The 25,571-nt window shown below is 37.8% G+C and overlaps 1 protein-coding gene across 2 annotated transcripts in view; it reads left to right on the forward strand.

The window, feature by feature from the left end:
• Positions 1–25,571, forward strand: part of RELN (reelin) — a 526,658-nt gene that overhangs the window by 385,802 nt on the left and 115,285 nt on the right. For both annotated transcript variants that reach the window (XM_049893075.1, XM_049893076.1), the window contains exons 21-24: positions 12,435–12,627; positions 13,401–13,513; positions 19,652–19,789; positions 20,657–20,843. In XM_049893075.1, coding sequence (XP_049749032.1) covers positions 12,435–12,627; positions 13,401–13,513; positions 19,652–19,789; positions 20,657–20,843 — 631 coding nt within the window. The remainder of the gene's footprint in view (positions 1–12,434; positions 12,628–13,400; positions 13,514–19,651; positions 19,790–20,656; positions 20,844–25,571) is intronic.

The following is a 25,571-nucleotide window of genomic DNA, read 5'->3' on the forward strand; positions in this document are numbered from 1 at the left end:
ATTTGTGGAAAGAAATGATGGAATAGCTCAATATCATCAATCAGAACAAGGCCAGGGCCAACTGCAGAACAGACCATCAATTGCTCATATGCAAGTTCAAGTTGAAGCTTAAGAAAATTAGAACAAGTCCACGAGAGCTGAAGTATGACCTTGAGTATATCACACCTGAATTTGGAGACCATCTAAAAAATAGATTTGATGCATTGAACACTAATGGCTGAAGACCAGGCGAGTTGTGGAGTGACATCAAGGACATCATACATAAAGAAAGCAAGAGGTCATTAAAAAGACAAGAAAAGACCTAAATGGATGTCAGAAGAGACTCTGAAACTTGCTCTTGAACATAGAGTAGCTAAAGCAAATTTTAAAAAATGAAATAAAAGAATTGAACAAAAGATTTCAAAGGGTGGCTCAAGAAAACAAAGTATTATAATGAAATGTGCAAAGAGCTGGATTTAGAAAACCAAAAGGGAAGAACATGCTCGGCATTTCTCAAGCTGAAAGAACTTAAGAAAAAAACTCAAACCTCAAGTAGCAATGCTGAAGGATTCTATGGGGAAAATATTAAACAATGCAGGAAGCATCAAAAGAAGATGGAAGGAATACATGGAGTCACTATACCAAAAAGAATTAGTCAATGTCCAACCATTTCAAGAGGAAGCATATGATTAGGAACCGATGTTACTAAAGAAAGAGGTCCAAGCTGCACTGAAGGCATTGGTGAAAAACATGGCTCCGACAACTGACGGAATACCAATTGAGATGTTTCAACAAACAAATGCAACACTGGAAGTGCTCACTCATCTATGCCAAGAAATTTAGAAGACAGCTACTTAGCCAAGCTACTGGAAGAGATCCATATTTATGCCTATTCCAAAGAAAGGTGATCTAACTGGATGCAGAAATTATTGTTAATATCACACACAAGTAAAATGTTGCTAAAGATCATTCAAAAGTGGCTGCAGTGGTACATCAACAAGGAACTGCCAGAAATTCAAGCCGGATTCTGAAAAGGATGTGGAACTAAGGATATCATTGCCAATGTCAGCTGTATACTGGCTGAAAGTAGAGAATATTAGGAAGATGTTTACCTGTGTTTTATTGACTATGCAAAGGCATTCGACTGTGTGGATCATAACAAATTATGGATAACATTGTGAAGAATTGGAATTCCAGAACACTTAATTGTGCTCATGAGGAACCTTTACATAGATCAAGAGGCAGTTGTTTGGACAGAACAAGGGTATACTGATTGGTTTAAAGTCAGGAAAGGTGTGTGCAAGGGTTGTACCCTTTCACCATACTTACTCAATCTGTATGCTGAGCAAATAATCTGAGAAGCTATACTATATGAAGAAGAATGGCCCTCAGGATTGGAGGAAGACTCATTAATAAACTGCACTAAGCAGATGACACAACATTGCTTGCTGAAAGTGAAGAGGCGTTGAAGCACTTACTGATGAAGATCAAAGACCACAGCCTTCAGTTTGGGTTACACCTCAAAATAAAGAAAACAAAAATCCTCACAACTGAACCAATAAGCAACATCATGATAAATGGAGAAAATATTGACGTTGTCAAGGATTTCATTTTACACCATCAATGCCCATTGAAGCAGTAGTCAAGAAATAAAGCAATGTATTGCATTGGGCAAATATGCTGTGAAAGATCTCTTTAAAGGGTTAAAAAGCAAAGACGTCACTTTGCAGACTAGAGTGTGTCTGACCCAAGCTGTGGTGTTTTCAATCACCTCATATGCATGTGGAAGCTGGAAGATGAATAAGGAAGACCCAAGAAGAATTGATGCCTTTAAATTGTGGTGTTGGTGAATGTTGAATATACCATGGACTGCCAAAGGAACAAACAAATCTGTCTTGGAAGAAGTACAACTAGAATGCTCTTTAGAAGCAAGGATGGGGAGACTATGTCTCATATACTTTGGACGTGTTATTAGGAGGGACCGGTCCCTGGAGAAGGACATCATGCTTGGTAAGATAGAGAGTCATCAAAAAAGAGAAAGACCCTCAATAAGATGGATTGACACAGTGGCTACAACAATGGGCTAAAACATAACAACAGTTGTGAGGATGGTGCAGTACCAGATAGTATGTCCTTCTATTGTACGTGGGTTCGCTATGAGTCAGAACTGATTTGACAGCACCTAACAACAACAATGTGAGCCAGAGCCAGCAATTCAGCCTGTTTTCCATTTCCATGAGACACTGTTAAGTATCCCTAGTGTTCTCCCAAATGGCCTTGAGTCAAAGGTTAAATTGGATAGCTGTTGTAACACCATGATCTTGCATCCACACAGTGTGCTTCTGTGAGGTGCACAGCACAGTCCTGAGAGCTTTAGGGGAGGTGGAGATGAATGAGCTATGATCCCTTCCTGCATAGTGGCTTCCAACCAGGTTAGGAAAACAGATCTACAGCAATAATACGAGATTAAGCAAAAGAGGGGGAGAAGATAGAGCTGAGTATAGACTGAATATAGAACTATGGAGACTCAAGTCATGGTGTTACCCACTCTACCAGCATCATGTTAGAGAGCCAGCTAGCCTTCTTGGAGTTAGAAATGAATAGAGATGGAGTGGAAACTTTTAATCTTGTCCTAGAAGAAAGAGGTATCCTAGTTCTCTCATGAAGTCTTGTAATTAGACGCGAGAGCTTTTTTATTATTTCTTTATTTTTAAGGCTCTCTTGCAACTTAACATAAATAAAGTTAAGCCTCCTGATTCCCAATACATTCTGTCTCTCCATTATTTCTCTCCAAAATGCTGACATGGGCTGTTCTTCGCTGTTCTTATGATTGTAACAGGGAAGAAGTTCAGCTTTATTTTTGCCTTTATAAACACATCTTGACTTAGACAAGCAGCAAAAAGAAGTCGTTTTGTAAATTAAAGGATCACAGTCTACGAAATTTTCTGCCCCCAAAACTCCAGCTGAGTATGAACATCAAGGTATTTAGGAAGAAAAATACAGACCTATTATCAGTGGCTTTCAGCCAGTCTCAAATAAATCATAAGCAATCAAATAAGCTTGTACTATGAATGATCTAGAGACTGAAGCACAGAAGTCTTTTCTTGTGTGTGTCTGTGTGTTTCTTTGCTTCAGGTTAAGGCATGAGGACATGTATCCTTTAGAACCATGAAGTATGGCAGGTGTATTAGTTAGAAATGCACTCAGCGCTTGGTTATAATAAAAAATGACAACAAGAAAAGACTGACCGTGACATAAAGAAAAGTCAGTAAGTTTATTTACTACTTGTAACAAGAAGTCCTAGGATAGGTAGTCCAGGGCTGGTGAGCAGTTTAACAAGGCCATCAGGGGCCCAAGATCTCTCCATCTTTTTGACCAGCCATCTTAGCAGAGAGGCCTCCATCGCCATGCTACTGCCTTCATTGTTGCACAATGGCTGCTGCACCTCTGGGGAAGAAAGAAGATGGTAGAAACCACAGACAAAAGGGCATGCCAGCTGTCTTCCCTTTTTAAAAGCTTTTATTAAAAGTTGAGTGAGTAGAAGACATTCAAGTGGCCAATAGACACATGAGAAAATGCTCAGGATCTCTAGCCATTGGAGAAATGCAAATCAAAACCACAGTGAGATATCATCTCACCCAGGCGTTACTGGCATGAATCAATAAAACAGGAAATAACAAATGTTGGCGAGGCTGTAGGGAGATCTGAACTCTTATGCACTGCTGGTGGGAATGCAACTTGATACAACCATTTTGGAAAACAATATGGCGCTTCCTTAGAAAGCTAGAAATAGAAATACCATATGATCCAGCAATCCCACTCCTAGGCATATATCCTAGAGAAATAAGTCATCACATGAATAAATATATGCACAACCATGTTCACTGAAGCATTGTTCATAATAGCAAAAAGGTGGAAACAACCTAGATGCCCATCAACAGAAGAATGAATACACAAACTGTGGTACATACACACAGTGGAGTATTACACAACGATAAAGAACAATGATGAATCTGTGAAGCATCTCATAACATGGATGAATCTGGAGGATGTCGTTGTCGTTGTCGTTGTTGCTGTTGTTGTTGTTAGGTGCCATTGAGTCGGTTCCAACTCATAGCGACTCTATGCACAACAGAACGAAACACTGCCTGGTCCTGCGCCATCCTTAAAATCGTTGTTATGCTGAGTGAAATAAGTCAATCACAAAAGGACAAATGTTGTATGAGACCACTACTGTAAAAGCTCATGAAAAGGTTTACATACAAAAAGAAACAATTTTTGATGGTTATGAGGGAGGGGAGGGGTGGGGATGGAAAAACACTCAACAGACAACACATAAGTGGAATCTAGGTGAAGGGTAAGACAGTACACAATACTGGGGAAGCCAGCACAACCTGTACAAGTCAAGGTCATTATAGCTCCATAGACACATCTAAACTCCCGGATGAACTGAGAATTTAACTCCTTAGGTCTGTGATGGGTGCTAAATAGTATAATTACTTGTGTATTTTGAAACCCATCAGTAGAAAAATACCTGAATGTTACACATAATAAAATATTATGTAGCCTGTTTATAGAGAGTTTATAATAACCTGAGAAACCTGTATATTACTAATATAGAAAAAAGGCAAGATACAGTATCATATATGCAATATGTTCACAACTATCTAAAAATATACACATAAAGATATTAGAAATTAATATTCTAAAATATTAATTGTGCTTGTCTTTAGGGTAATGTGGTTATGGGTTTTTTTTTCTTCCACTCTTTTTATTTTCAAAGTTTTCAATAATGAGCATATTGCTATTATAATAGAAAACAATTAAATAGAATACCTTTGTAAAACACTCAAAAAATATTTCCAACTCTATTTCCCTAGAATGAATTATTCAAGTGTCCCCTCCTAGACCACAATCATCACTTCTATAAAGATTCCTCCTATAATTAAAAAAATTAAAAAGGAACTAGTGGCAGATATTTCTTACACATGTAAGAGTACCAGAATTCCAACACACCAGCAAGACCCAGAAAAGATGGCAGAGGGTAAACAGGACTTATCCTGGAATCAAATTTCCTTTCCCTTCTTTGGCCTTGCTGATTTTCTTTTAATGGTTAGAAATAGTAGTTTTCTTGCTGGTGGGAATGCAAAATGATAAGACCATTTTGGAAAATGAAATGGTGCTCCCTTAGAAAGCTAGAAATAGAAATACCATTTGATCCAGCAATCCCACTCCTAGGCATATATCCTAAAGACATAAGATTCGTCACATGAATGACATATACACACCTGTGTTCATTGCAGCATTGTTCACAATAGCAAAAAGATGGAAACAACCTAGATGTCCATCAACAGATGAACAGATAAACAAACGGTGGCACATACACGCAATGGAGTATTACACAATGATAAAGAACAGTGATGAATCTGTGAAGCATCTCATAACATGGATGAATCTGGAGGGCATTATGCTGAATGAAATAGGGCAATCACAAAAGGACAAATATTGTATGAGACCACTACTGTAAAAACTCATGAAAAGGTTTATATACAAAAAGAAACAATCTTTGATGGTTACGAGGGGGTAGGGATGGGAAAACACTTACTAGACAATAGATGAGTGGAAACTTTGGTGAAGACTAAGACAGTACACAGTGCTGGGGAAGCCTCACAACCTGTACAAGGCAAGGTTATGGTACCTCCATAGACAACATCCAAACTCCCTGAGGGATCGAATTGCTGGACTGAGGGCTGTGGGAACCATGATGTCGGGGAACAACTAGCTCAATTGGCATAACATAATTTATAAAGAAAATATTCTACATTCTACTTTGGTGAGTAGCGTCTGGGGTCGTAAAAGCCTGTGAGCAGCCATCTAGGATACTCCACTGGTCTCACCCCTTCAGGAGCAAGGAAGAATGAAGAAAACTAAAGATACAAGGGAAAGATTAGTCCAAAGGACTGGTGGACCATATCTACCACAGCCTCCACCAGAATGAGTCCAGTACAACTAGGCAGTACCCGGCTACCACCACTGATTTCCCTGACAGGGATCACAATAGAGGGTCCAGACAGAGCTGAAGAAAAATGTAGAACAAAATTCTAACTCAGAAAGGAAGACCAGACTTGCTGGCCTGAAAGAGACTGGAGAAACCCTGAGAGTATGGCCCCTGGACACCCTTTCAGCTCAGTAATGAGGTCACTCCTGAGGTTCACCCTTCGGCTAACAATTGAACAGGCCCATGGAACAAAACAAGACTAAAGGGACGCACCAGCTCTGGGGCAGGGACTGGAAGACAGGAGAGAACAGGAAAGCTGGTAATAGGGAGCCCAGGGTTGAGAAGAGAGAGTGTTGACATGTCACGGGGTTGTTAACCAATGTCATAGAGCAATGTGTGTACTAACTATTCGATGAGGAACTAGTTCTGTAAAACTTCATTTAAAGTACAATTAAGAAAAAAAAGCTGAGTAAATCCATCTAGCATCTTTCACTTATATCTCATTGGCGAGAACTAATTGGTGGACACATAGCCACCCCTAGACCAACCACTGGAAGGTAACTAGAAAGAAAAAGGCAACGAGTGTGGCAGTTGGATCAGCCCAGTATCTGCCCACAATAGGAAACACCAGATATACTCTGGGCTCCTATTCTATTGGTTGAAAAGATATTGGTGCTAAGCAAGAATTTTATTGCCACTAACGCCCTCGTTTATCTTCCTTAACTTGTCCTTTTATGTAATTTTCACATTGTTGCTTCCTTGGTGTCTTGGCACCTTTAAAAGCTGTTACCATCCAGGTAGCTCACAGAGCTCACACCGCTCTTCAGGTTTGAATGTTTCTTCTCATCAGCCAATTTCATGGTTATGTTTGCAACCATGAAAGTTAGATACAGGCAATATTTGCAAAACACAGCATTTCCTTCTGTTTCTGTACAGAATTGTGTGTACGCTAAACCATTTCAGATGTAAGGAATTGTCGAGGAGCTGATTGTGAAAACAATAAGTTATTTCAGAAGTGCTGGGAAAGAGAAGCGCCATGTATGGTATGAGTAAGAATGTTTTAGCGGCTCTGTGTTGCTTGCAGACCCCTCAGCCCATGCACTACCGTGCGCCATACAGTTGTCTCTCTAGATGCCTACAGGACATTCTGTATCTTTAAAGAAAACAATCAAAATGACGCCTAGTTGGCAACCTCTAATTACCTTTCTCCAAAAAAAATTGCTAGAAAGAATATTTAACCCTTGAAACTAAAAGCAGTGTTTATTTTTCACAGGCAGAAGAGTTTGGGGATTTTTGCCTACTTAAAACACCTAAACCGATATAAACAAATTTGAGCCCATTCAGTTCACTACTATTGTTGTTCTACACTGATTTATTTTATTTTGCCAATATTGCTAAAAATTGCACACTAAAGCTTTGTGTTTTCTAGATTGCATCCTGTGTACCCTGATGCATAACAATCATGATTTTATATTTTTAACATCAGAGTATCATTGCATGTTGTTGTCGCTGGTGCCATTGAGCCAATTCCAACTCATAGTGACCCTATGTACAGAAGAGTGAAACACTGCCCAGTCCTGTGCCATCCTCACAATTGTTGCTGTGTTGGAACGCATTGTCGCAGCCACTGTGTCAATCCATCTTGTTGAGGGTCTTCCTCTCTTTCACTGATCCTCTTCTTTACCAAGCCTGATATCTTTCAGGGACTGGTCCTTCCTGATAACATGTCCAAAATACTCAAGAGGAAGTCTCGCCATCCTCATTTGTAAGGAGCATTGTGGCTGTACTTCTTCCAAGACAGATTTGTTCATGCTTCTGGCAGTCCATGGTGTATTCAATATTCTTCATCAACACCATCATTCAAAGACATCAGTTCTTCTTTGGTCTTCCTTATGCATTGTGCAGCTTTCACATTCTTATGAGGCGATTGAAAATACCATGGGTTGGGTCAGGCACACCTTAGTCCTCAAAGTGATGTCTTTGCTTTTTAGCACTTTAAAGAGATCTTTTGCAGCAGATTTGCCCAATGCAATGCGTCTTTTGATATCTCGACTGCTGCTTCCGTGGACGTTGAATATGGATCCAAGTAAAATGAAATCCTTGACAACTTCAGTATTTTCTCCATTTATCATGGTGTTGTTTATCAGTCCAGTTGTGAGGATTTTTATTTTCTTTATGTTGATGTGCAATCCGTACTGAAGGCTGTGGTCTTTGATCTTCATCAGTAAGTCCTTCAAGTCCTCTTCACTTTCAACAAGCAAGGTTGTGTCATCTGGCATATTGCAGGTTGTTAATGAGTCTTCCTCCAATCCTGATGCCGTGTTCTTCTTCATATAGTCCAGCTTCTCAAATTATTTGCTCAGCATACAGATTGATTAAGTATGGTGAAAGGATACAACCCTGATGCACACCTTTACTGATTTTAAAGTACACAATATCCCCTTGTTCTGTTCAAATGACTGCTTGATCTATATACAGATTCCTCATAAGCACAATTAACTGTTCTGGAATCCCTATTCTTTGTGGTGTTATCCATAATTTATCATGATCCACACAGTCGAATGCATTTGCATAGTCAGTAAAACATAGGAAAACATCTTTCTGGTGTTCTCTGCTTTCAGCCAAGATTCATCTGAATGGTATCCCTCATTCCACCTCCTCTTCTAAATCCAGCTTGAGTTTCTGACAGTTTCCTGTCAGTATACTTGTGCATCCATTTTTTTAATTATCTTCAGCAAAATCTTACTTGGGTGTGATGTTAATGATATTGTTTGATAATTTCTGTGTTCCATTGAGTTACCTTTCTTTGGAATGCTCACAAATATGGATCTCTTCCACTCAGTTGGCCAGGTAGCTGTCTTCCAAATTTCTTGGCATAGATGAGTGAACACTTCCAAAGTTGCATCTGTTTGTTGAAACACCTCATTTGGTATTCCGTCAATTCCTGGAGCCTTGTTTTTCACCAATGCTTCAGTGCAGTGTGGACTTCTTCCTTCATTACCGTCAGTTCTTGATCATATGCTACCTTCTGAAACATTTGAACGTCGACCAATTCTTTTGGTACAGTGACTCTGTATTCCTTCCATTTTCTTTTGATGCTTCCTGCGTCATTAAGTATTTTACCCATAGAATCCTTCAATATTGCAACTCAAGGCTTGAAATTTTCCTTCAGTTCTTTCAGTTTGAGAAGTGCTGAGAGTGTTCTTCCTTTTTGGTTTTCTTACTCCAGTTCTTTGCACATTTCATTGTAATACTTTACTTTGGCTTCTTGGGCGCCCTTTGAAATCTTCAGTTCAGCTCTCTTGCTTTGTAATTTCTTCTATTTGCTTTAGCTTCTCTACATTCAAGAGCAAGTTTCAGAGTCTCTTCTGACATTCATTTTCACCTTTTCCTTCATTCCTGTCTTTTTAATGACCTCCTGCTTTCTCCATGTATGATATCTTTGATGTCATTCCACAACTTGTCTGGTCTTTGGTAATTAGTATTCAGTGTGTCAAATGTGTTCGATGGTCTCTAAATTTGGGTGGGATTTTTTTTTATACTCAAGGTCATATTTTGGCTCTTGTGGATTTGTTTTAATTTTCTTTGGGTTCAGGTTGAACTTGCATGTGAGCAATTGGTGGTTTGTTCCACAGTCAGCCCCTGGCCTTGTTCTGACTGATAATATTGAGCTTCTCCATCGTCTCTTTCCACAGATGTAGTTGATTTGATTCCTGTGTATTCCATCTGGTGATGTCCAAGTATATAGTCACTGTTTATGTTTTTGAAAAAGGTATTTGCAACGAGTAAGTCGTTGATGTTGCAAAATTCTATCATGTGATCTCCAGCATCATTTCCATCACCAAAGCTATATTTTCCAATTACCGATCCTTCTTCTTTGTTTCCAACTTTCACATTGCAATCACCTGTATTTATCAATGCATCTTGATTGCATGTTTGATCAAATTCAGACTGCAGAAGTTGGTAAAAAGCTTCAATTTCTTCATTTTTGACGTTAGTGGTTGGTGCATAAATTTGAATAATAGTCATATTAACTGATCTTCCTTGTAGGCATATGGGTATTATCTTGTCACTGACAATGTTGTACTTCAGGATAGATCTTGAAGTGTTATTTCTGACGATGAATGCGATGCCATTCCTCTTCAATTTGTCATCACTGGTGTAACAGGCCATATGATTGTCTGATTCAGAATGGCTAATATCAGTACATTTCAGCTCACTAATGCCTAGAATACCAATCCTTATGCATTCCATTTCATTTTTGACATCTTCCAGTTTTCTTAGATTCATAATTTGTACATTCCATGTTGTGATCATTAATGGATGTTTACAGATATTTCTTCTTATTTTGAGTCATGCCACATCAGCAAATGAAGGTCCCGAAAGCTTAACTCCATCCATGTCATTCTGGTCAACTCTACTTTGAGAAGACAGCACTACCCCAGTTGTCTTTTGAGTGTCTTCCAACCTGAGGGGCTTTTCTGGTACCATATCAGGCAGTGTTCCACTGCTGTCCATAAGGTTTTCACTAACCAGTTTTTTCAGTAGTAGACTGCTAGTTCCATCTTCCTAGTCTGTCTTAATCTGGAAGCTCTGCTGAAACTTGTCCACCATGGGTGACCTTGCTGGTATTTGAAATACTGTGGCAACATGTAAGCCACCATGGTATGACAAACTGACAAGTTGCATAGTAACTGAAAATTAATGATTTTTAAATTAACTATCAAAGAATCTCACTCAAAATTACAGTACTTTCCTCTCCTGATCTTATAATAATAGCAAACATGGAGATGGTGTAATGATGAATAGGTTTTGACTTCTCATTGAGTCTCTACCATTTACTAGCCCTGTTTCCTCATCTGTTAATTAGTGATAATTCTTACTTCATAGGATTATTTTTTTTTATTTATTATAAAGAAGATAATGTGGGTATTGTGCTTAGCACAGTCTTAGGACATTAAATAAATAAATAAATAAAAATAACATAGCCTTAACAAATAGTGGACGTCTTTATAAATGACAGTAAACAACTGTGGCATTTACTATACCTTAAGTGGATTTCTAAGACCAACCATATTGAATAGGACTTTTCCTTTCCTTTTATTGATTATTCAGCTGAACCAGATATTTAAACTCTTATAATTTGCTTCTCTATTCGTTGTCCAAGTACATAACCTTAGTTCAGAAAATGTTAGGAAAATATAATTACTGACTGTTGGGACAAACTTCTTAAAATTTCTAACCTTGAGGCCAAGTCCACGGTGATGCTCTGTATGAACCATGTTCCTTCTCTAAATAACATCTTAATCTCTGTAAGAAGCAAGTCAGAATAGTTATTCCTTATTCTGCCAATTCAGAAAACATAATTAAGAAAAAATATTTAATGTCTCAAAGATTTCACAGAGTATTGCATTATCTCCTTTGCCTACTTTAGCAAAGCCTTCTGACTAATGTGAGTTACTGTTAAAGAGTGATACTGAGTCAGCTTCAGAAGTGCAAAAGCAAGTACTGAGGTAGACAAAACTTGAGTGCGATTGACCTTGGGAACATACATTGAATATTTGCATCATAGCTACAATGGAAATGTGTCTATATTTGAACCTCTGATATATTATAAACTCCATGAGCAGTTTTCTCTAAAAAAAAAAAAAAATTGTGCCTGCCCTCAAGTAGTTTTCAAATACATAGTACTCAGTAAAGACACATTTAAAATGGATTTTACTCACTTGAGTCACAACCACTAAATCTACATTATGATTTTTTTCAGTACTTATGCATGAATATTAAAGTCTATTTGGAAAATAGAAACAGAAAGAAAAATTTTAAATAATCTGATTTCCTACCACCAAACACAACCACTGTGAACATTCTGGTGAATTTCCTTTAAGTCTTTCCTTAAATGCATCGCTTTGTGAATCATTTCAACTTATTTTATCATGTACATTTTAATGTGATCATATTACCATCATAAATGTTGAAGTATGGGTAATATTTTAGCAAGTGGCTATACCAGTTTATTTAAGCATTCCATTTTCCCTGTAGTTTGACAGTGAGATTGATGCCAATTACTATTATAAGTAATCCTACAATATTCATTGTATTTTGTAAGATTGTCTCTGAATTTAGGATTTTTTCCTTAGAGTAGATTCACAGAATTGAGATTATGAAGACAAAATATTTATACTCATAAGCAATGTATGAGTATATGAGTATCCATTTTCAGACACATCTGACAACTCTAAAATATTAAAAAAAAAAAAAAAACTTTGCTTCTTTGGTAGGAAAATTGTTTTAAATTGCATTTTTTAGATTGGCTTAAATCCATTCTAGAATTCAGAAAGGTTTAAATAAATAAAATGAAACTATTCTGATACATATATGAAGTGAAAACCTTACTTTTTTCTTAATACATTGCTTTTTTTGGATTTTCTGTTTTCCACTTCTGTGCCTCTTTCAGTTTTACAGGAGATTCTAAACTTGCCTCAAGTATGCGCTATGTGGAAACACAATCAATGCAGATAGGAGCATCCTATATGATTCAGTTCAGCTTGGTGATGGGATGTGGCCAGAAATACACTCCACACATGGACAACCAGGTGAAACTGGAGTACTCAACCAACCACGGCCTTACCTGGCACCTTGTCCAGGAAGTAAGTCCATTTTCTCTGAAACTCATGACAGGCAACATCTTCCTTTTTACATAGGAAACAAAGAAAATAATGTTTTAAAAGTTTAGACTTGGTTGAAAAGAAATGGTGTTATTCATAACTTAGAATTGACATATGAGCAGAGTCAGGAGCAGATTACAAGAATACCACATTCTTCACTACATGATGCTAGAAAGTATTAAAAATTAAAAAGAAATGGGAATAACTTCAAGACTGGATACTCTAGAGTAGTGTTTTGTATATTATGTTCTCGAACTTTCTTTCTCTATAAATGTGTCTATGTCTTTCTTCTTTCCCTATAGTGGTAGGCCATGTTATGGATGTGGTTTCTCTTATCTTAAGAAAAAGCAAAAAGAAATACATAAACTCGTCTCTTGGGATAGAATACGTGTGTATATGCATATACATATACCAGTCATCTGGCACTGCAGTAAATTCATAAATACTGTAGTGACATAACAAGTTTAATAAATGCTGGTGTTAGGGAAACAGTTAAAAAAAAAATGAATCCTAATCCATTTCTGTTTTTACATGTGAGAATTAGGAGACAATTTCAGTGTGGCATCTTGTTTGCCATTATTTCCCAAATATTTTAGCTTCACAGAAGGAAAAATCATGGATTGCTTCCATATTGCAAGTGGTTAAGATTATGACATAGATTTCTCTAAGGCCTTCTTCATTCGTGGTGGGTGGTAACTATATTGGCCCTGGGGGAAGTAGAAGCTGACCCTGACTTTTGCCTGACTCTCTTTTAGGAGTGCCTTCCAAGCGTGCCCAGTTGTCAGGAATTCACCTCGGCAAGTGTTTACCATGCCAGTGAATTCATACAGTGGAGAAGAGTCACACTACTTCTCCCCCAGAAAACTTGGTGAGAGAGAACATTTTAGATATGTCCATTACTTTCTTTTACAGTTTCTATTACCATGTCTTGAATATGAAGAAGAGGTGAACACAATGACAAGATGTTCATTGTTTTTGTATCAAAATACCTGTGTCTTTCTTTTATAACTGAGGAGCTATGAGAAAGTGAGTGAATAAAAAATGTGGAGATTTGGTTTCAGGATTTTTCCAGCTTCTTCTGACTTCCCTCTTGCCCAACTTTTTCTTTTTATGGGAGAATTCAATGATTCAGTTCCCTGGATTTTGACATACAAAAGGGAATGACACAGGAATTTTAAAAATCCCATCTCAAGACAGTTTTGCTTGCAAGGCTGTTGTCTTGCTGCAAAGCCCTGCTTTTTATGTTAAAAGCTTAATATCTACTCTTTTTTCTTTCTTTGCCTGTCTTTAGTAATAATAAAGAAAACATTCCCCAGAAAGCAGAGGCCTCGGTTAACTGGGGAGAAGGTTAAACATTTGGTAATGTGAAAGAGAAAAGCACAGTATCTTTTTCCCCAAATATGACCTTGTTTTGTGTTAGATTGATTCCTCTGGCCACTGTGTGAGGAATAGACTCTAGGAAAAAGAGTGAAGACAGGGAGACCAGTTAGGAGGCTGATGCCATAGTCCAGGCCATAGATGTTGGTGGCTTGGAGTATGATTGTAGCAGAAGAGATGCCAAGAGCTATCATTTGTAAAGTATATTTTTAATCACATAGAACCTATTGATGGATTAAATGTGGTCTGTGGGAGAAAGGGAAGATTCAAAAATTATTCTAAATTCTGGGCTTGAGAAACTGGTTGCATGGTAGTACCACTGACTGAGATGAGGAAGACTTGCAGAGGAATGGATTTGGGGGCAGGGAATTAGGAGTTCCATTTTTGTAATGTGAAGTTTGAGATAATTACCTATCTAAGCAGAAATGACAAGAAGACAGATGGACTTGAGTTTGGAGCTATGGGTAGTATTTAAAGCCCTGGAACAAGATGTGCTCACCCAAGAGAGAGCTTTGGACTAGAAATTGGAAGACCTAAGTTCTCAGTATCGCCCTACCAATGATTAATTAACCACATGATTTTGACAGTTCACAGCCTCTTCAAGCCTATTTCCTCAGGAGTATAATAAAGATGTTTAAGTAGATGATCTTAAAGGCCTTTCACAGTTCAGGAATTCTAAGATTCTGTGATTCGTGTAGAAGAAAAAATCATAAAGGAGGCAAGAATTTTATTTTTCTGTGGTACCTGCCTTCCAAGAACCTTTTTGTAAAATTATTAAATAATGCATTCTGAGATTATTTTATGTAACATTCTACCAAAACAATTGGGCAGATTACAACCTGGGATTATTTTTATAGCTCCTTTAGTAGAAGATTGAATTACTCCATTATGTAAGAATTCTTCCTTGTTGTTTTTAAGGATGCATCATTCTGTCAGTTGGAATAAAATGCTTGAAATTTCTATATCCAACTGTGAGCTATTTCTTAGGTGCTCTATTAATGTCTTGTGTAACAAGTGGCTGCTTTCTCTAACATCCTACTTTTAATGCCTACTCCTGGGAATAGAATCTGGACTTTTATTTAATTACATTCCTAGCATATATGATCAAGATTAAGGAAAAACAACACATCGAACAATGGAAATACTGGCCATACTGGGAGCAGAGCTACTAAGTTTTTTCCCCATTACTTCTCAATTAAATGTATTTCCCTCATTATTTAAAAATTATGAGTTTGTATTCATTAACATGTGATGTATGATTTGAAAATTATTGTAGTATTGGTAGTTTATTTTCGAGATGTCTTTTCATCCTCAGAAACATTATTAACTCCTATTTTTCTTAGTTGTAATATATGGTATATCCAAGAAGGGCTGTCTTTGTCAAAAAAACTTTTGCAGGTTATTTTAGACTCAAATTTACTGCTGCAGTGTTATTTCTTAGTTCAAAAGATACTACAACCAAGTTGAAGTTTTATATAATCACAAAAGGTCAGTTCTCATCAGTGTTAATTAGACACTTGAGAGGAAATATAATGTCCCTTAAACTCTTTAGCTCCAGCATAGTGCCTTCCTTGTGTTAGGCATGTTTATTAAATGTTGAGGAGTTAAATTAAATTTTAATTCATTGGGCTACAATGAACTAAAGAGATGTTTTACTACAAGGTATTTCTTTTTTACAAACAAAAAATCTACTAGGTTATTTTTCCCTATGACTTATAAATGCTTGTAAGTTAAAAAATTTAATTCTACTTTTTCCAAATTTCCTCTAAAGCCAGGAAAAGAAAGTGAAAATATTTTTTAAAAACAAACAACCCAGTAGGATATTTATTTTAACATTCCTTCTGACTAATACATAAATGAAACGGTATTGCTATGTTTCAAAAAAAATACGTGTTTAACTAGTTATTGTTACTGTTTCGGGATTGATAGTGCTCAAAACCTCTGATATAAGGATTAAAGTACATTTAATTCTCTTTGGCATTCTTGGTAATTTTATTGATTATGTTTGTTTCAAACTTTTTCAAATGACATATTTTTCTCAAGGACTGGGAAAAGGGAGTGCAGTTGAGTTTGAAGCAGTATTCCTTTTTGGAAAATCTTTTCTAATGTTGCCTTTATTCAAACATATGTGAGTGTAAATGGAATGCATACAAGTGAATATGGTCCCTGCATTATCAAAGATCTGTTAACTTTGAAAAATGCACGAAATAGGACAACTTAGGGTGGAAACATTGAATGTATGTACCTGCTTAGAGAAATTCTATTGTATGTAAACTGAGCATTTGTTACCCAATAAAAATTAATTTCATTTTTTATGAGAGACATTTACATAAGAACAGGGCCTAATGAGACCCAAACAGCTGTCAGTTGCTGACTTCATAAACAAATCAACACCTAATGACTGAATGAGTTTCAGAATAATGGGGTAAATGTAATTACAGTAACTCTGAAGGTGGAAAATACAATCTTGTCAGCCTTCGTTTACCTTGATTCCTCAGGCTACCTATCAAGAGATGACTCAATGCTATTTTATTTCCGTCTTGAAGTTTATAGGGGAAAAAATGAAATAAAGAAAAGACTGTCAAGTTTTGTTGCCTTTGGAATTCCATAGAGTTTGTATTTTAAATGCAAGTCAACTCCATTTCATGACCCACACCACAGAACAATACTCCCATTTTTGGACTCCAAAGTGAACATGATTTTCTTCCAAAGAGTACTTACTTTTAAGAGAGACACAGAGAAAAATAGAGACAGAGAAGGCAGAGAGAAAGACAGAGAAGGAGAATTGGCAAATTAAGTATCTGTGTTGAGGGTGACATTTAGCAATGACGCAGCTGCAGATCAGTGCGATCACACCTTGTGTTCACACATGTGACCAGCTGGCGATGGCTCACATCATGCCTTGTGTTCACACATGTGACCAGCTGGTGATGCCTCACATCACGCCTTGTGCTCACACATGTGACCAGCTGGAGATGGCTCACATCATGCCTTGTGTTCACACATGCGACCAGCTGGAGATGGCTCACATCATGCCTTGTGTTCACACATGTGACCAGCTAGAGATGGCTCACACAGCTAATCTTGTTTCTCACTAAAAATGTAGTCAATACGCAACCTCTTTTTCCTTCCTTCCAGCACGTTAAACTGTAGGTTGTAATTTTAAATGGAATAATTCATTTAAAAAAAAATTAAGAGAATATTTTTTTCAATAGTTTAAAAGATACATGTAAGGATTAATTTACTTAGAAAAAGAATTTAGAATGTATCTGCATGTGACTATTTAGAAACATAAATAAATTGGGAAATAAAGAACAGATTTTTGGAAAACTCCAGCCCCATTTTAAAGTTGGAAGTATCAAAACTTCAAAATGATGTGTGCCATAGTTTTAAATATGTAACTACAAGGAAAATAAATGGTCACCTTAAACAACACACCACCAGAAGAATCATTAAATTTGAAAGCTGGAAGGGACCTTAGAGATCAGTTTGCCTAGCTCCTTTATTTAAGAGGTGAGGAACTAGAAGCTCCCGATGGCTTACATTTCTCACCGAAGGTCACACAGTTGATAAGTTGCAGAGCCAGAGTCTTGGGGTCAGGGGACATTCTCCTAGCACATTGCTCTTTCTATTACCTATAGAAGTCAGACACTGATTGCTCTTCCCTGGCTTGTTCACCTGCTCATTGACCCATTCGGTTAGCAAGCTTTTGTTGAACACCTATTTTATCCTGTTCCTACGTGAACTCTGTGAACTGTGGAAACTCTGGTGGCGTAGTAGTTAAGAGCTACAGCTGCTAACCAAAAGGTCGGCAGTTTGAATCCACCAGGCGCTCCTTGGAAACTCTATGGGGCAGTTGCACTCTGCACTCTGTCCTATAGGGTTGCTATAAGTCAGAATCAACTCAATGGCAGTGGGTTTGGTTTTTTGGTATGTGAACTATTGAGACAAAAGATATCCCTGTTCCCAAAAGAGCTCATAGTCTAGTCACCTGTGGCCCTAGATTTGACTCAGATAGTAATCAGTCTTAAAAGAATGCAGTCATCTCTTTTCATGACCCTCACAACATGATTCTTATTTACTACTGTTCTGTAGGACTCTGTGATCTAAGACAATGTATCTACTTTGATAGTATGCTTTTCCAAGAACCATCGCTTAATAACCCGTTGCTGTTGAATTGATTCCGACTCATAGCAACTCTATAGGACAGAGTAGAACTGCCCCATAGGGTTTCTGAGGCTGTAATCTTTATGGAAGCAAACTGCCACATCTTTCTCCTGCAGAGGGACTGGGGGGTTAGAACTGCTGACCTTTTAGTTAGCAGCCAAGCCCTTAACCACTGTACCACCAGGGCGCCTTCCATTTCTTAATGGGACTATGAAAATCGTGATGGCTGTTTGATTACAAATATAAACTACTGTCATAGAGGAGAGGTATCTGTTCGATTACACCGACCATGAAGAGCATTACTATGCGGCAAACCTGTGTCTACCGGCTACCCCTCAGTGAATTCTGGAATTATCCTACTAGGAATGAAAATGCAACCTATTAGCCACAGATCATTGGTAAAATAAACAATAAAGGCTTAGTCTGGATTTAAACAGTCTGTTATGTACTTAGGGAGTACTTAATATGTGGATAATTGGCGCAGTAGACTTTAATGGATCATTCAAAGCTGTTACGATCAAGTGTGTACGTGGATAGTGTGCTTGGAGAGGGCCTAATCAATAGAACTGAGCAGGCACATTAATTCTGAAAATGTTTTTTCTTTCTTCTTCTTTTTTGTTTTTGCACCTTAACTAAAAAGAACTAATTGCAACTCCCTGAAAATTCTTAGAGGTGAAAAATATGCTGTGATTAAAAAAAAAAAAAATTGGGGTAGCCAGTGAATGGAAGCCTTCTTGACATTGCTCTCAAAATATCTTCTTCAGATTTTATATATGGTTTAGATGATCCGAGCTTCCAAGTCTTTCTCTTCTGTGTAATGGGCTGCTTAACTTTTTATCTTCACTTAACATGAGCGGGTCCATAAAACCTAAGCAAGTTAATGTTTCAGAAATAATACACAGATTTTAGCATCCAGATGTTCTTACTTATAGGATTGTAGCATGTCCCCTCAGCCCCAGAACAATACCTCCAAACAAGAGCTTTTGTTGTATATCGAGAGCTAGCCAAAAGTCTTCCTTCCTGTAACCGCTGATGTATTTATTATAACCACTTGTATTAAAAAATATGTATATATACTGTAAGTTAAATACTTCACATTTTCATCTTTGAAAGAAAGGCTCACTTTAGCAAATATCTTTATCTTTAATATTTCTTACTATGTTTCTCTTCTGGCAGCAAATCTCTGTGCAACAAAAATCTGATATTTTGTTTTCCTTTAAAAATTTATCCAATTAAATTAAGGTTGTGTACAGTACAGGCAGATTTCTTTTTAACTTTCTTTCATGATAGAATTGTTGAAGTTCACAGTAATTGAGTACAAATTAAAGAAACGAGTGGTAGTTAAATAAAAGTTCCAGAAAATTTGTTATCTAAAAGATTTTGAACTTCGACATTCTTTGTCTATACCATCATATAATCAGTTAAAAAGAAGCTTTTTAAAATCATTTTGCGTTGTTCCTAGGTCCAGTGCCACCCGCTTCCGTTGGAGTCAGAGCTATTACACAATCCAAGACGAATGGGCACTGGACAGCATTTACATTGGGCAGCAGTGCCCAAACATGTGCAGCGGCCATGGCTGGTGCGACCACGGGGTATGCAGGTACATGCATCCAGGAAGTGTGGGGTCTGGTCCCTGCTTCTCAGGACCTATGTTTATAGGGCTACCATAGTAGTTGTCTACAGAATTATATGAATAGAATGGTAAGTAATGAAATAGCCCCCCCCCCCGCAAAAAAAGATCCTCCTTTTCTTATTTTAGGTGTAAAAGATATCGTTACATTTCAATAAATACACAGCCATATATTCCAAATCTCACTATCTAACCTTAAAACGGCCTCCTAGGTTAAAAATTTCAGAATTTATTAATTAACCCCAAAGTGGTCTTTGGTAAGAGAGCCTTGCTGTTGTTTCCTTTTCCTTCCCCAGACAGTCTTAAAGCACTAGTCAAACAGCTGCTGCATGTTCTCCTACACCACTTGGCCAGAAATACAAGGTTGTACGTGGGGCGATGGTGATTATCACTAATGAGGATGAGAGAGGAACACACTTGAATACTTAAAGACTCTAAAGGAGAAGTAATTTAATCAGAAGGAGGTGCTATAAAATGTGGCCAGAGCTACTGTACTGGCTGAGCAGAAAAACATTTATATGTGCCTTGTTAAGGCTATAAGAAAATCTTGCTTTCCCCTCCCTCCTTGCCGTCACGTACAAACACACATGTCCATATTCCTCTTCTTTACTATGATGCTTAAATTCTACCTTTAAAGCATCATTTCTTTTAAGAAAGAATTCTATTCGTTTATTTGTGGTTTGAAAAACTGAAGGTCGTTACTATCACGTACACAGATTAAGATTGTGAATGATGGGACCTGAGCAAAGGTGAGGCACGGGTAATGTCGTAGGTCAGATGATCTTTGCCATCACAGATGAGTCTGTGACTTGTTCGTGTGGTCCTGCTCTCTCATAGGTGTGACCAGGGATATCAAGGCACTGAATGCCACCCCGAAGCTACTCTCCCTTCCACAATTATGTCGGATTTTGAGAACCAGAACGGTTGGGAGTCTGACTGGCAAGAAGTTATTGGGGGAGAAATTGTAAAACCAGAACAAGGGTGTGGGGTCATCTCTTCTGGATCATCCCTGTATTTCAGCAAGGTATGACTAAGAAGAGCTGGGAATGAGTGATCGGGACAATGGCTATTTCAATATGTGACTTGATTATGGAGCAGTCTGAACTCAAAGGGTGCACATGTAAAATGGTTTTATTTCCTTTCCTCCAGTGGCAGCGAGGCTTGTGTCCTGAGGGTCTTTGAGAGGTGAAGGGTCTTTGTCTCTTCTCACCCTGGCCTTTAGAGGATGTGTAAGCATGTGGACTGTGGGTGAAGGATTAGTGGTGGTAGAGGGGCAGTGCTTAGAGGTTAAGAGAAGCAAGTCTGGAGCCAGACTGCCTATTTCAATCCGATTCTACCACTTCATAGCTATATATATTACTTTGAGCAAATTACTTGATCTCTGTATGGCTTAACTTTCTAACTTACATCTGTAAAATGGGGAAAATAAGAGTAACTACATCATAGGGTTATTATGTGGATTAAATGAGTTAGTAACCACATAGAACAGTGCCTAACACGTAGAAAGTACTTCTATAAAAGCGTTTGCTAAATCTCGGGAACACAGTTGAAGGAAGAAGGAATATGCTGGGGGTTGGGGAATGTGTAGAGCTGTTCTTAGGAACTGATAGCTCTTCATGGTGGGCAGACATCTTGGGTCCTATTCTGACCTGATCAGTGGCTTCTTGCAGCATCTGATGATATGGGACTCTGTGTAGAAGCTTTTCTTGCAATGTTCAGCTTCCCCAGTGGTAGTAGCAGGTGAGACATACAGATTGGTAGACACTAACTAGGGACTGAAGCGCCAGCTACAATCTCTAAGAATTAGTCTCTTAGAACATCCCCAACCCATGGTTAAGGATGAGACGGGGGAACCACTTCCCTTTCCTCCTTCGATACAGTTTGGGAAAGACATTTCTTTCTTCTTCCCTCCTCTAGATAATCTCCATATATAGTCTTCAAAGGGACTGGGAAGTTGAAAAGGTCCAGTTCTTCAACCTGACCAACATGTCCAAATCTAATTATCAGTACCTCTTTTTAGAACGTGGGGTGTTTCACGCTACTTCTTTCCAGCAGGGACCATAGCCACCAATTCAGGGACAAATGGAAATGTCCCATTCTACAGCATGTAACAAGTACACAGGTGTGGTGTGGGTTATATACCTTAGGATTGATAGGTTGCAAAATCTGTCTGGGCAGAACTCCAAGACAAGTTAATTTATGCAAATGCAAAAATAGGTACAGGTTTTGTTTTGATGCAGGTCCAGAACAAAGAGTCAGCAAGTAAACAAGATAGAGAATGAAGAGAATGATTAGAAATCAGGGATGGATTCCATTTAGTGATATTTTGTATCCATTGACATTTAAGGTCCTTTGGTCATTAATATTAGAGATGGTAGCCAATAAGTGTCCAATATACATTGCATAGATCTGGACACACTGTTTAATTGTGTGTAAATGGCAAGATTATGCCTATCATAAGCTTAAATTTTTAAACAAGATTATGAATTCTTCAAAAATATGTATCATTTGGGTACTCCATTAAACACCTGGGCTCATATGTGTGTGCATATACACACACATACATGCACAGGCAATTTAACATAAACATATAAAGGTTCTAGTTTACTATCGCCATTTCTATTTAATTCAAGATGATCTCTCTAGTCAGGCTACCTGGGTTTGCATCTGGGCTCCAAATCTCTATAATCGGTTCGCCTTGCAAAGTTATAATACTTGTCTGTATCTCAGCTTCCTCGACTATAAAGTGGAATACTGGAAAGATTAAATGAGTTGATGCAGATAAAGACTAAATAGTGTTTGGCACATGGAAAGAGCTCAGTAACTTTTAGCTATTGCAATTATATTCTATGAGAATAATTTTCAAATGTGTCTTTGAATGTTTCCATATATATGCCCTGCATATAAAATCACCATTTCAGAGTAAAATCATTCTCTTCCTTTTCCAGTCCAGCTTTCCCTCAAAATTTTTGCCAAAATATCTAAGAGTCTTTTTTTTTTTTAACTTTTTTCCCTTGTATTATTCAGCTTTCTTTTCAATCTTAAGTGGGAGAAACTAGCTTGGGCTAAGATGGAACTGGCCTCAGGGGATATCTGGAACCAGAAACTCAGTGCCCACAGAACTCTCTCCTTGGTAGTAGATCTCTTTTCCGGTTAGCTGTCAGTAGGAGACTGGAACCATGTCCACAGAAGTTTGTACTCGAGAAAGAAAAAGGAAGACTTTTTTAAACAGCTCCATAGAAAAATTGGGGGACGGTTTCTGATTGGTCAATCAGAGTGTCCTGGGAAGAATAGTGTACTGTGATTGGCACATCCAGAGTCATGTGCTCACTTCTTTGACAGTGAGGTGGAATGCATGGTTTGGAAACCTCCACCAACAAGCATGATTGGAGTGGTGAAGGGGCAATAGCCCAAAGAAAGAAGTTGTTTTCGGGGAAACAAAGCAACCTCTGTCTCTGCTTATATCTACACTGGTGTGAAGTCCTGTTGTGCCCGCTGTGAGACATCAGTCATATCCATCCCCTCCCTTGCATTTCCATAGCCATGCCCCTCATCCACGGGAATCATGAGGGCCTAGGTCTATGAGGGCAGGGAATTTTTCTTGTCATATTCACTGCTGTATCCTCAATGCTTAAAATGATACTTGGCATGTAGTAGACAATAATTACTGTGAATGAATGAATGGATGGGTGAACTTATCCCATGATTCCCACCTTTTCTTCCTTACACTGTGCATACCACCGCTGGGTTAATTTATCTAAAAATGTTCTTCTGTCCTGTCACTTTCCTACTCACAAATGTTCAGGAAGGCCTTCAATACTGCTACCCAAACTATATAACATAGTTCCTTTTTCCAAACATGAGCTCTCTGCTCCAACCAGGAAGCTCTTCTCATCATCCCAGCTTGTGTCCATTTCCCTGCCTTGCTCAGGCTCCACTGCCTACCATATGACTTCCATCTTCTCTACATCCATATAAACTTTCCAGCATACTGTTCAAATCCTGCTGCTTCCAGGAAGCTTCCTAGGACTATGGCAAACTACATAAACCTCTCCTGTCTCTGAATTCTTCTCTCACATATGTTGTATGCATATATTTTGCATTGCTTCATTGGATTATTATTTGGCCCTTTTATACCTTATCCTACCAATTGGTTTTCAGTTAATTTGAGGGCAGACACAGGATTCCAACTTTATTTCTATCCTCATAGTACCCAGCAGAATCCAGAGAGTCCCACTGACTGAGCAGAACTGTGGAGAAGGAGTTCAGCTCAGGAAGGCGTGCTGTGTGCTAAGCATGTTACATGTCAATAAATACTCTTTGAGACTGTAGATTGAAGAATTGATAAATGATCATTTGGCCAAATGGGGCAAAACTAGGAGTCAGGACTTGGTCTGTAGCCCTTAGTTGTCATACTTACATACACACCAATCACCAGGTCTATGAAGCCCCTTCATGATTGTTTTCCCAGCACATGTGGTGTTACCTGACATAAGTAGCACCCAGTAACTGTTCATCGAAGACGGGAATTAATTAATTGATTTCATTAATTAAAGAAAATGGAAAAATAACAATTTCTAAAGAAATGATCAGTGTATTATTTGTTTTCCTAGTGGCACTTTGATTAATTAAAGACTTTAATGGGAAGAAAAAGACGAAGGTTCACAAACTGTTTTAGAGGTGTAAGTGTGTAAGTGCTACCTATTAAAACTTGTTTTCATTTTAGCTGAACCCTTAAAGCAGTAAACCACCTTAAAATAGAATCTTGAGAAAACTTGGAGAATATTTTTCACACTCCAGGAGTGAGTGAGAGAATCCATAACTATTACTCTAACACACATGTGCACACACATAGTATGTGTACTTTAGTCTTCACATACACACGTAAATACACAGATCACGGAATAGTAGAAGAACTTCAAACAAGTGTATCTAAATTCTAAATTCTGACAAAAACTTTGCATGAGCCGTTTCCCTTTTTTTTTTTCTGCCTTCAAACAATGTTCCATATTTCAGGTCACTGAACAAAAGAAAATCATGTGTGCTGTTCTCTAGGGAAAAAAACACTCACGATGCCAAACTAAGCATTTGTGTGATATTTTCCATCACTTACAAAAATCCCACAAAACACTTTTCAAAAACCTCTGTAGACTAACACCATGGTCTACTGAAAAAACAACACAGCTCTGTGAATTTCACAATAGACCAATCATTCCAGCTAGCTAATTGTGATAATTGGATAAAGATTACCTTTGATCTTTATCCTTCTGGCTCATTTCCACATGCCGTTTCTCATAGAAGTTTGCTAAATTGGAATTAACTTGCTAGGTTTTATAGTTTTGCTTCTCAAAATCATTCTTCCTGTAATGATCTTGAGGCATGAAAATACTAGGCAGTTTACAGCACTAAGGTGTTTCACACAGTATTTCAAATCAATGAAAAAAAATTAAAAGCACATACAAATGTCTAAGCTGTATATTATTTTTAAAAATTTCCTCCAATACACGCTTAAAATTAATAGCTCAAAAAATTCATTTCTCTCTCAGGATTAAGCTTTTTTTTTTTTTTTTTTACTGGCATGCTCAATTATGTTTGGAACCTTTTAACTAGCTTTAGATCTATGAGTAACAGTGTACTTTTTAAATTAACCCCAAGTATTTCTCATGTGACCTCTAATAACTGGAGCCCTAGTGGAGCAATGGTTAAGAGCTCAGCTGTTAAACCAAAAGGTTGGCAGTTCAAATTCACCGCC

This window comes from Elephas maximus, chromosome 8, assembly GCF_024166365.1.
Source record: "Elephas maximus indicus isolate mEleMax1 chromosome 8, mEleMax1 primary haplotype, whole genome shotgun sequence".
Taxonomy (NCBI): Eukaryota; Metazoa; Chordata; class Mammalia; order Proboscidea; family Elephantidae; genus Elephas; species Elephas maximus.